The sequence below is a fragment of the Orycteropus afer genome, unplaced genomic scaffold (genome assembly GCF_000298275.1).
Source record: "Orycteropus afer afer isolate SDZICR_OR568_19922 unplaced genomic scaffold, OryAfe1.0 scaffold00419, whole genome shotgun sequence".
Taxonomy (NCBI): domain Eukaryota; kingdom Metazoa; phylum Chordata; class Mammalia; order Tubulidentata; family Orycteropodidae; genus Orycteropus; species Orycteropus afer.
This window is the reverse complement of record NW_006922006.1, coordinates 1,800,796-1,813,392: the sequence shown is the minus strand read 5'-3', so window position 1 is coordinate 1,813,392 and position 12,597 is coordinate 1,800,796. Positions and strand designations below refer to the sequence as shown.

Genomic DNA, 12,597 nt, shown 5'->3' with positions numbered 1-12,597 from the left:
ACAAGGCCGGGGTGGGGGGCGGGCCTGATAATGAAATGAGGAGAGAGACGGAGACAGGGACACCCCCAGAGATGGAAGGACAGAGAGGCACGGAGCCACAAATAGGATGGAACAGAGAGACACGGAGCGGCAGTGAGAGCCACCGAGAAGCAGTGACAGAAAGACAGATGTATAGAAGGAGAGAGGGACTGGAGGAGGAAGAGGAAAAGCAAAAGAGAAGGGAGGGAAGGGGAGAACAGGGAGACGGAGACCACAGAATGCGGATAAGAGAGGTGGGGGAAATGAGAGAATTCGAAAGAGAACAAAGAAGACTAGGGAATGGGCAGAGGCTGAGCGGGAAGAATGAGGCCAGCATTTATAAAGCGCCTACTGTATGCCAGGCTCCGCGCAGCTCCGGCGCACCGCTAGGAAAGGAGGAGCCAGAGAACAAGCCGTGGGGGCGGGGGGAGGGCCCCGAGGGGTTCCCTCGCCTCGCTCCCGGGAGTGGTCGCGCCGGCCGGGCTCCGCGCAGATGGCCCTGGCACCAGCCGTACGCGCCGCTCCATCAGCTGCAAGCCGGCCCGCGCCACTTGGCGACCGTCCGCGAAGTGACTCCCTTTCGCGCCACGCGCCTGCCCCGCGCCGGGGCGGCTGCAGAGAGCCAGCCGCCAGGCGCCCTGGGCCCGGTCAAGGCCAAGGTGAGCGGGAGCAAGGCCGGTTTGAGGAGGCTCGCAGGCCACGGGTCGGCAGACAGCGCACCCGACGTCGTCCCAAAAGGCCCCTGGGGCCCCAGTGAGCCCGGCATCGACTGCCTTGGAAGTGAAGCCACGCCCGGGATTTCTATCTAGCCGCCTTTCGGGTCTCTCTCGTCCCTCCGCGGGGGCTGAGATACCCCCTCTCAGACACACGCACAGAGAAACGCACCCGCTCGCAAACGCATTGAGGACTTCCACACCCCGTTCCCCCACACCCTCGCCACCCATGTCCCCAGCCTTGCGCGCCCAACCCTGGCCCAGCCGAACGTTCCCCGGAGTCGACTCCGCGCTCCCCCGTGCGCCCACTCACACGGCCCCGCTCTCCCGGCCCGTAGAAAAGGTTGCCTGCAAGCATGTCAAGGCTCACCTGCACACGCGTCCTCGCGCGCGTGCACGCTCACCTAACACACGCGCTTGCACACGCAAACTCTTCCATGTGCTCTTATAGTCACACATACTCTGGGCTTGGGGTCTGGGCACGGAAGGGAAAGCTGCCCATTGCTCGCCCGGGAGCTCCCGGGCACTCGGAAGGAGAGACGCGTTAGAGGCCCGGACCCAGGCGCGCAGGGCGCGGAGGGGGCGGGAGACGGTGACCCGGGAGGCCTTCTCCTACGGAAAAGTTGAGAGACCAGGGCAGGTCCACGGGGTTCCCTTCCACTACCGCTCCCTCTCAAGAAGGGATTTCTCTCGAAGCTTGGCGCCGCGAAGGCGATCGAGGACAGTCCCCCAGGGCCCCCAAAGAGAGGGGGCCTGGATGGAGGGGGCGCGTGAGCCGCTCACGCCTCCTAGTGGCCAGCAAAGGGTTAAGGCGTCAGCCAGGAAGCGAGGGAGGAGCCAGCGAGTGCGGGAAGGAGGGGGATAGTTGGGAAGCGCTTCCCCGCCGTCCCCACTCTCCCTCGGCGAGCGGCCGGGGAGCACGGGCCGACGGACTGACGGACCCGCAGGCGGGCCGCGCTGCTGCGGGTCGCGGGCACCCGGTGTCGACGGCCGGCCTCAGCCCTCCCCGGCCCGTCGCGCCCGCCCCGTCCAGTCCGGGCCCATGGCTCCTCCCGAGCCCCGCCGCCCGCGGGGCGCAGGGTAGAGCTTCGCGGCTCGGCCGCTGCGCCGGGGGACGCCTGGACCCTCCCGGAGCCCCGCGGAGCCCCCGCCGTCCGTCTGGCGGGCTCGGGGAGCGAGTGGGAGCACCCTCCCCCCGCCACCCCTTCCCCCGAGCGGCGAGACAAGATGCTGCCCGGGCTCCAGCGCCTGCTGCAAGGTAGGGACCCCGGCGGCCGGGGGGGGCGGGGGGCTCTCCTCCCGGGCACGAGGGGGGGCAGGTGTGGAGTAAGGGGGGGCCCGGGAGGGGGGACGGCTGAGCGCCCGGCCCCGCCCCCGCCCCCGCCCCAGGGCAGCCGGCTGGGAGCCTGAGGGGGTGCGCGGCGAGCTCGTGACCGAGGGGGGCCTCGGGGCTGGCTGGCTGCGCCGGGAGCGGGAGGGAGGCTCAGGTTCCGCTGTCCCGGCTCCACCTGCTCCGGGGGACGCAGAGGGCTCGGGCCGGCTGGGGAAGCGCCGACTCAGCAACTCCTGGAGCCCGGTGCCTCAGCACTTCCCGTCACCTGGGAGGACAGGGGCGTGGGGAGGCGGCCGGCTGGAGGACCGGGGCGTAACAGGGGATCCAGAAGGCCCTCCTTAAAACACGCGGTGGGCGCTAGAGAGGGAAGAGTTGCAGGGACAGGGACCTCCCGGAGTGCGGGCCAGGGAGGGGGGAGGGGCGGGGTGAGACCAGCGGCGAGGGAAAGGGGACCTCGAGGGTGGAGGGTGGAGAAAGTGGCTCTTGCCCCAGTTCCCAGTGAGAATTCACAACAGGAGGGGAAGTGGGACTGAGGAGAGATTAGGGGAGGGGTGAAAAAAACTAAGGGAAGGGGACAGAGAATCTGGATGTGCGGGTAACTGGAGAGAGGGAGGGCCGCCACCCTGGGGCTGGAATGGAAAGAGGGGATCGGAAACCAGATAGGACCGGGATGGTGAGTAGAGATGGGAATCAGAACCAGGGAGGAGGACGGAGGGGGACGGCCAGGCCTGGGACCCACAGAAGGGAGAGGAAGGGTGGGTAGATCAGGATTGGGAGAGGGGGTTGGCGTCGAGGGAAGGGAGGAGGAGAAAGGGGTGGGAGAGAGGGACCCAGGGTGGGGGCTGCCCAGAAAGGAGACAAAGAGGCTGCTGGCAGCCACTTCCACGGGCGAAGCCCTCCCTCCCCACATTGCCTGCCTTCCCACCTCTGCTCTCAGGGAGTGGCTGGTGAGCTAGGCTGGGGGCTCTGAGCTCAGGACCTTGGGGTAGCTGTGAGGAGGAAAGGGTGAGGCCCATGGTATGGGGGTGGCAGCCTCCAAGGGTGGGCCCTGGCTGGTTCCGGGCTGCCATTTATATCTCTGGGCCCCGGCGGATCCTGCCTGCGGATCCTGCCGCCACCGCCACCACCATGGTGGCTGATTATTTTGGGGTGTTACATTCTGGCAGAGGGAGAAGCTGTTTGCAGCAGTTCTAAACCTCCATCACCACGTCAGTGCCTCCCCAGGCCCAGCGTCACTGGCATCCCCACCACCTTGGTCCCATCCTCAACTCCCACCTCAGCCCTGGCACGTCCCCGGCAGGCCCTGGCCTTTTCCCCCAAAGCTGCCTGTTGGACACTGAGCCCTTCAATACCCCTTCCAGGCCCAGAGGCCTGACCCCCTTAAGCACTCTTTCCAGGGGCTACTCTGGACCAACCCCATGCCTGGCATGCTAGCACCCCCACTCCTGCCCTCTACCCTGGGTCCATTTCCTCAAGTTCCTTCCCTCCATGGGGCTCCTGGGGTGATAACTTTGCTTCTGAGCCCTGGTACTCCCGGGTTTGACACCTCTAGGTCCTGAACTGTGGTCCCTTGGGGAACGGATAGTTTTTAGCTCTGGACATCTCAGCCTTCCGGAATCAATACTGTGTCCTAGTCTCTCTCTCTGTTCCCTCCCCTGGCCAAATCTTCTGGACACTGGTCATCTCTCCCTGACTCCCCAGTAGGCCACCCTCTGAGCAGCCCCAGTCTGGAGCCCAGGAGAAGAGCATTGCCATAGAGCCTGAGTCTCTTCCTTGCCATCCAAACTCAGCATGGTGGCCAACTCAGCCCTGTGCACCTGGGCTCCGGGTCTGCCCTCCCTGCTTCTTAAGGGTATAGCATCTGTCACACTCAAGGGTGATTCCAGGGATGATGCAGGACCTCCCAAAGACCAGAGAGTCGTCCCTTCTGATAGTGCACCCTCCTTTTTAACTTGGGCTCCACCTTGTACCAGCTCATAATCTGAGGCAACTCACTGCAGAATCCTGAGCCTCCCTCCCTCCTCTGCAAATTGGGGGCCATAATGCTGACCTCACAGGGGATTATAAGATGCTGTATCTTAGATGCTGTGGTTTATTCTCTGGGTAAAGAAGTGAACAGGTAAAACTGTACTGTGTGGCACACAGTAAGTGCTTAATAAGAGATGGTTCCTTCCCTTCCCTTCTCTACATCCCTCCATATCAAGGCCATCACCAGCTGACTTGGGAAAGGATTTCAAAAAAAAAAAAGCGGAAAGCAAGGAGGGGAGGGGGCAGCTGTGAGAAGGGCTTTCCCTGTCCGTATAGTGAAGGGTTAGGTTGGAGGCTGGCCCTGATGCCCCATGCCTCTTGCCCCAGTTCCCAGTGAGAATTCACAACAGGAGTGTCTGAGTGGAGAGCCTGGGTCCTTGGAGAGAGGAAGTACAGGCCTGGAGGGGAAGGGACCGTGGCCAGAAGAGGGGCACCCACCAGACAGGGATGGAAGGGCGGGGAGGGAAAGGTACAGTTCACCAGCCCTTGCTGCCCGCCGCTGCCCAGGAGCCCTGGAGCTGGGCCTGGGGGCCGAGAAACCCAGAGCCCCCAACCTTCCCCTCCTCCTCGCCTCCACTGAGAGCTGCAGCCTGAATTATGGATGAGGCTCCTTGGGTTACAGCTGCTTTGCGGCGAGGGCCAGAAATGGCAACAGAGTCACCGTTACGCAGCAGCTGCCGTGGTGGGGGGCCCCCACTCAGGGTCCTTCCTCCACCCCGGGAACACCACCCTGGGGCTTGAGGAGGTGGGCTGTGATGGGGGGTTGCTAGGGTAAAGGGAAGGATGTAGCAGGGAAAGGGGAGAATCACCTCATGGGGGGGGCAGGAGCTTATGGGTAAGGGATGCATGGGGGCCCTGGCCAACCTCAGCCTCAAGGCTGAAGAGACCAGCAGGCAGGGGACTGTCTCTCTGGGATTGCATGTGCCCTTCCTTCCCTGTCTGGGGAGGGCAGCAGCCATGGAGATGGGGGGGAGCTCCCCCATAATCCCCTGGAGAGAGGGAGGGCTGGCGGGGCATTGGAGTGCTCTTGTGAATTTGTGGATAAGGGGTAGGATTAAGGGATTAAAGAAGGATTTGGCTTCCTCTGGTGTCAAGTCCTTGGGGAGGCGGAGCTGAGAGGGTGACTCTGGCCGGAAGGGAAGTGCCCTGGCTGGGTGTCAGAAGCCTCCTTCCTGGCCCTTGGTCCTGCCATCACTTTGCTGTGTGACCTTGGGCAAGTCACTTGTCTGCTCTGGGCCCCAGTTTTCACCTCAGTAGAATTTAGGGTTGAAGCAGATGAACCTGGAGGAGCTTTCCAAACTCTGAAATCTCCGTTTCTAAGCCCCAAACCTCAGCCATCATGAAACCAACCCGGGGTCCTCTACCACGCTCCCTCGTCCCACCCCTGCCTTGTTCAGATGAGGGGTAAGAGACATGCGCCTCCACCCCACGTGGCTCTGAAACAGTCAGGGAGGAGAAAGTAATCGTGAAACGCCACACGGGGGAGGGGTGAGAAGGGCCGAGAAACGCGGAGGTGGTGTGAACGAATGGAACAGCAGTGTGTCACAGAGTATTACATCACACCCAGCCTACACACGCACGGGGCCCGGCACTCACACACGCGGAGGACAGCCAGCACACGCTTGCGCCCGTGCACTCACACACATAGGCCGGCGCTCATCAGTGCCTCTCAGCACTGGTAGGGCCCGGACACTCCCAGAGCAGCTGGCGAGGGGTGGGAGGGAAGTGCCCCTGCCAGGAGTGAGAGGTGCACCACAACCCAGGGCTTGGGGTCCTCACCCTGCTCCCGTGTGTCCCCATGAGAGGAGGCCACCGGAGCATCTGTGATGTCCCCGCCACACCTGGCCTGGCAGCACTTCAGATAGTGAGCACCTGGTTCACACCATCACCCCAAAATCGCATACACACGCACACACTGCAACCTCAGTAGCGTGAGACATCACGGGCGCGCACACGGTAACCGACCGCCTGGCAGGTGTGATTTGCAGCCTCAGAGAGCTCACGCTTGAAAAAACACCAGCCGCTCAGCTTCACCAGGACCCCTGAACCAGGGAGCCCCGGGACACTTGAGGTCAAGGACCAGGTCCCCTCACCCCTGTCCTCAAAGGCCTCACATATTGCCTCAAGCAGAAGGTGCCCAGTCCATGTGAGTAACTGCCTGGCTTTGGGGGTGCTGGGCCCCCATTCTCCCTAGGAAGAAAATCCCAGGAGTCAACCAGGAATCAGGTTCAGGAGTAAAGACCAAGCTCACTCTGACCCAGAACTTTTATCAGCTGCAGTCGGGCAGGGGGCTGGGCTGGATGAGGGGCCCCACACCCCCCGCTATAGCACAGGAACCCCAGGGCCTGGGCCTTCATGGGTCGCCTCCATCTGTCCTGAGAGGCTGAACTACATCCAACCCTCAAAAGTTACTCTGATAAAAAATATTGTTAAGTGACTTTGTATGAGAAGAGCCTGGGGTATAAGGGAAGGTTGCTGGGCTCTGAAGGGACTGCAAAGGAAGCTACATTCTCTCCGGGATCCCGGGCAGGTGGCTACAAACCCCAGTCAGAGAACCACTGACCTTTGATTCCTAGGGGCCCTCACCACAGGGTGGAAAGCTGCAGGAATGGCTTTGGGAGGAGGGCTTTGAGCAGCAGGTGAGGCCCAGGCCCATCCCCAGGGTGGCGGGAGGGCCATTTCAGACCTAAGATTCTTTCACAAAGACTCAGGTTAGTTTCAGTGGTTCTCACCTAGGGCCATCCTATCCCCAGGGGACAGCTGGCAATGTCTAGGGACATCTGGTTGTCACAGCTGTGTGCTACTAGCATTTGATCAGTCAGAGATACTACTTAACACCCAACAACAAAGACCGGTCCAGCCAAACTGTCACACCAAACTGTCACACCAGGTCGAGTACACAGTAGTGGAAACAGACAGGATGGGAAGCAGCAGATCTCTTGTCAGACAACTTCAAACGCATCACAGTGTCTTTTATAATGTCTTCTTGGGATGTCACTATCTTTTCATTCACCAGGACCCTCAGATAGTGGAAGGAATCAGGGACTCTGGGGCACTGAGACTGCATCCAGAACCCACCAACCTACTAGTACCAGGGCTCGGGCCTTTATGAGTGGGCAGGCTCCAGGGGGCTGGTTCCCCCACCCTGGCAGTCTGCCCAGCAGAGCCCCCCACTCTGCCCCGCAGGTCCTGCCTCAGCCTGCCTCCTGCTGATGCTCCTGGCCCTGCCCCCCGCAGCTCCCAGCTGCCCTATGCTCTGTACTTGCTACTCGTCCCCGCCCACCGTCAGCTGCCAGGCCAACAACTTCTCCTCGGTGCCGCTGTCCCTGCCGCCCAGCACACAGCGACTCTTCCTGCAAAACAACCTCATTCGCACACTGCGGCCCGGCACCTTTGGGCCCAACCTGCTCACCCTGTGGCTCTTCTCCAACAATCTCTCCACCATCTACCCGGGCACCTTCCGCCACCTGCAGGCACTGGAGGAGCTGGACCTCGGGGACAACCGGCACTTGCGCTCTCTGGAGCCCGACACCTTCCAGGGCCTGGAGCGGCTGCAGTCCCTGCATCTGTACCGCTGCCAGCTCAGCAGCCTGCCTGGCAACATCTTCCGTGGCCTGGTCAGCCTGCAGTACCTCTACCTCCAGGAGAACAGCCTGCTCCACCTCCAGGTGAGCCTGCCTTCTCCCCACCGCCCTCCATCTCCCCACCCCTCCACTCCAGCCCCCATTCCTGCCTCAGCATCTCCTGTTTCTTCACCCCTTGTCTAAGTTTTCTGTCTGTCTCACTTTTCTTTCCTTCATTCGGTCTGTCTGTCTTCCTCCACCCTGTTTGGGTCTTTCTCTATCTCAGTGGCCCAGTGGCTCAACTACTCAACTACTAACCTAAAGGTCGGCAGTTCAAACCTGCCCAAAGGTGCCTTGTAAGAAAGCCCCGGGGTCAGCTTCAGTAAAGACTGTTGGTAGCTGCCGTGGAGTTGATTGTGAGTACAGAACGGCTCTGTAGAGTTTTCAAGGCTGTGACCTTTGGAAAGCAGGTAGCCTGGCCGGTCTTCTCAGGCACCTCAGGGTGGGTTCCATCTGCCAACTTTTCAGCGAGTAGTTGAGCAGTGAACCATTTGTACCACCCAGGGACCAGCCATTGCACATGCCACAGAGGACAGTTCTAATCTGTGACATATGGGGTTGCCATGAGTGAGAACCGTTGACGGCAACAAGTTTGGTTTTGATTTGACCTCTCTGCCACTGCCTCTCCCAAGCCCTCACTGTCTCCTCTGCCTGTCTGTCTGTCTGTCTGTCCCTTTTGGTGCCTCCCTGCCTCTCTCATTGACTTGCCTCCCCCCACCTGTCTTCTTCTGCCTCTTCTGTCTGTCTCCCTTCACACACCCACTCCGCACACACCCCCGTGTCTGTCTGTGTGTGCTTGTGTCTTTCTCTGATCTCTCCTTCCTCTCGTCCTGGTCTGCCTTCAGGGAACCCTGCCTTTCCCCAGGGGCACCAAAGGGCCTCTGCCTGCTGTCTCCCTGCCCCGCAAGTCCTGCCATTGCACGGGATGGTGGAGCCAGAGGGCAGGACCACCAGCACTGGTTACCCCAGAAGTTTCCGCCCCTCTCCAGTTCCCCAGGCTGTGGGACAGAGGGCAACCTCACCTTTGTAGAGTCTCGTCCCTCAAACCCGTCATCTCAGTGCAAGGGAAGCACAGAGGGCAAAGGGCTGTTAAGCAGCTGGAGAATGGGAGCCTAGAAACAGAAGGAATAATAGTCATTGTTATTTGTTTTTATTGTTATTAATTGAATGATTGCTTATTGTTGTTGTTATGCTGACGGTTTGACTGGTGGTCACATCCTCCCATCTCCTTCCCCAGGAAGCAGTAGCATACTCTCCAAACCCCTCTGGGTGAAAATCCTCCCCTGTCTACACAGCCTTCGTCTGGGAGGGGGTGAGGACATCCAAATCCCCTCTACCATCACACACCCCCATAAATCTGGAAGGAGCTTCCTCCTCTCCAGCCTGGGTTGGTGCCTGATAGTCTGATGGTCTCAAAATCAGGTCAGTGTTGATGATGGTCCTGATAGTGACAACAGCAGTAATAATTTTACAGACATGACATTGAACACCCACTGTGTGCTAGGTGTTGAGAAGACAGTAGTGGACAAAACCGAGCACAATCCCTGTCTTCATAGAAACATCATGATAGTGGGGAGACCGACGAGGTCCCTAGATGGCGCCAAGGGTTCGTACTCAACCACTAACGGAAAAATTAGTGGGTCACACCCACCCAGTGGTGCTGGAGAAGGAAGGCCTGGCAGCCTGCTTCTGTGAAGACGGCGGCCCAGAAAGCCCTGTGTAGCACAGCAGTTCTACTCGGTAACACAGGGCGGGGATGGGTCGGGATTGACTCACCAACAACGAGTGGGGAAGGCAGACAAGAAGTAAAACACGTGAAATACCAAAAACAAACTCACTGCCATCGAGTCGGTCCTGACTCATAACGACCCCTCCTTGGGTTTCTGAGGCGGTATGTCTACGGAAGTCGATTGCCCAGCCTGCCTTCCGAGGAGTGGCTGGTGGGTTTGAACCACCAGCCTTCTGGTTAGCAGTCAAAATGCCTTAGGTACTACCCCATCAGAGCTCCCTAAAATACATAAGGAAGTTGGAAAAATATGCCATACATTATTATTGCTGCATAAATAACAATAATAATAGCAGCCACTAACATTTAGTGGGCACACTGTGTGTCCTGCCCCATACTAAGCACTTGATAGGTATCAACTCTTGTCATTTGCAAGCATGTGACATATTTTAACCTCCTTGGCCTCAGTTTTCCCATCTGTCAATGGGGGAAGTAGCAGTAGCACCTATTTCCCAGGGATCTTATAAGGATTAAATGCATGAATAATTTGTAAAGCACTTAGAATAGTCCTTGGCATACAGTAAGCTTACTGAATACTTGTTAAAATGCTATTTGAAAAAAACAAAACAAAACCAACCTCATGTAACACTGGTATCAATGGCCTGAGAACAGGTTTTTTTGGAAAGTGGCTCATCTTAGAGACTTGGGTCAACCTAAGGACTATCCTGAGGTCATGGGTGGGTCCCTCGGACCCTGCTCCCTTGTCTTTTCTGCTAAATTCACCCAGCACTTCACAGTTTACAGATACATTCAGGCACCTCATCTCATGTCCACATCTTTGTGAGGAGACTGGAGTTCCTGGGTGGTGCAAAGTGTTGCCCTACTCACTGCCCACCGAAAGGGTGGGACTTTGAGTCACCCAGCAGTACCTCAGAACAAAGGTCAGGCAGTCTCCTTTGGAAAGCCAAGGAGGGGTCACTATGTCGGATCTGACTCGATGGCAGTGAGTTTGTTGTTTATGGAAATATGACTCTTAAACCACTGTTTGTGTGACTGGGGGCTTATGCGTTCTCACTGTGGTGTGGAACCACACTACAGCCTGGCAGTGGGGATGGCCCTCCCCATCTGACTCAGGAGATGAAGGTTCCCAAGGTTCAGGGACCTGCCTGACACCACAACAGCCAGAAAGAGGTGGTCCTGGAGCCTGCATGGTGTGACTACATTCAAGGCCCTTTTCCTCACTCAGAATTCTCCCTTAGGGTCTGTCTGGGCAGGGGAAGGTCTTTGGAGGCACTGCACAGTGGGCTATATTCTGGCTCCTATATGCTTCTGGAGAAGCTCTGGTAGCCTAATGCCTCAGGCACTTACTTGACTGCTAACCAGAAGGCCGGTGGTTCAAACCCACCAGCCACTCCTCGGAAGGAAGGTTGGGCAATCTACTTCCGTAGTGGTACTGCCTCGAAACCCAAGGAGGGGTCGCTATGAGTTGGGTCTGACTCGACGGCACATAACAACAACATACGACTCTGGAAAAACTTACTCAACCACTTTAATCTCCATTTCCACATCTGTCAAATAGCAACAACAACAGTACTTAATACTGTACAAAACTTATCTAAGAAGTTCTGTGAGGATCAGAATGTAAGGCATTTAACACACTGAAAGGATGGTGGTTCAAGTTCACATGGGGTACTGGAAGAAAGGCCTGGTCATCTGCTTCCAAAATTTCAGCCTGTGGAGCATAGTTCTACTCTGATACACATGGGGTGAACGCCATGGCAACTGGTGGTGGTATGTAGGGATCCTTAGTACTACTGTGGCCAGAACGATCGCCACTGAGACCAGGACCTCCTTATCAATACATATTAGTTGTTCACAATGAAGAACCTGGGCTCAGAGGGCCTGAGTTCGAATCCTTGCTCTGCTATTTGTGATTATTTGACTTTAGGGAAGTTGCTTCCCTTCTCTGAACCTCAGTTTCCTCATCCATAAACTGGGAATCATAAATATAATACCATCCTCAGAGGATAACTGGGAAGAAGAAATGAGTGTGCGTAAAAGCACTAGCCCAGTGCTGAATAAATGAGGTTTCTCTGACCCAACACCCCATCAGCTTTGTGACCTAGAACACCCATTGGGGCCTGGGGTCAGGACAGGCCTGGGCAGGGGTACCACGGGTGGGGGTGTTGAGCCTTCTGGAATGGGAAGTGATTGCTTCCACACCCCTGACATGAATGGTACCAGGCCTCACGGAAAGGAAGCATCTTCACACCTGGCCTTTTATAGACGAGAAAGAAACAGTTCTGCCTGTGAACTGCCTGACGGAACTAGGCTGGGAGATGCCACAGGCAGGTGAGGAGATCTGCGGGCTGGGTGAGATGCACAGGGTGCAGGTGTGACCCACGATGGAGCCAGGCCTGCCTGAGGGGAGCTTTGGGGGAGGCTAGGGGACCACCACTTCTCAGGTTGGAGAGAGGAATGGAAATGGGGTGGAAAGGGGACTATCATAGACTCTGCTGTATGCCAAGCACTGTGTCAGGCGGGATCACTCTTCAGCAGGTACTTACTGAGCACCTACTGCATACCACACACGTTCTGTGTGCCCATGATTCAGAGGTGAACCAAAAACAGTGGCCCTGCTCTCACAGAGCTTATCTCCGACCTGAGTGGAGACAGGTGATAAGGATGCCCGTTCTCTTTTAATCATCACGGCAACCTGCATGGTGTTGAATGGCAGTCTTTGCACTCAGGTAAACCTGAGTCTGAATCCCACCCTCACCTGCAGTTTGCTCTGTGGCTTTGGGCAAATGTCTTAGCCACCCTGAGCCTCAATGTTGTTGTTATGTGCCGTCGAGTCAAACCCGACTCATAGCGACCCCTCCTTGGGTTTCCGAGGCAGTATCACTACGGAAGTAGGATTGCCCAACGTTCCTTCCGAGGAGTGGCTGGTGGGTTTGAACCGCCAGCCGTCTGGTTAGCAGGCAACTGTCTTAGCCACTATGCTACCAGAGCTCCCTGAGCCTCAACAGATCCATCTAAAAGGACCTGTACCTCAGGGGTTCATTGTGAGAATTAGAGATACTGTTTGAGAAGGGCTCAACATGAAGTCTGGCTCAGAATAGGTCTCAATGGTAACTATCACTGCCCCCTCCCGCC

General features: G+C 57.7%; 1 protein-coding gene across 1 annotated transcript in view; it reads left to right on the top strand.

Moving 5' to 3' along the window:
- Positions 1 to 1,958: 1,958 nt before the first annotated feature.
- The window catches only part of RTN4RL2 (reticulon 4 receptor like 2), a 15,110-nt gene continuing 4,471 nt past the window's right edge, over positions 1,959 to 12,597 (top strand). The window contains exons 1-2 of the mRNA XM_007953865.2: positions 1,959 to 1,989; positions 7,279 to 7,760. Of these exons, the coding sequence (XP_007952056.1) occupies positions 1,959 to 1,989; positions 7,279 to 7,760 (513 nt within the window). The remainder of the gene's footprint in view (positions 1,990 to 7,278; positions 7,761 to 12,597) is intronic.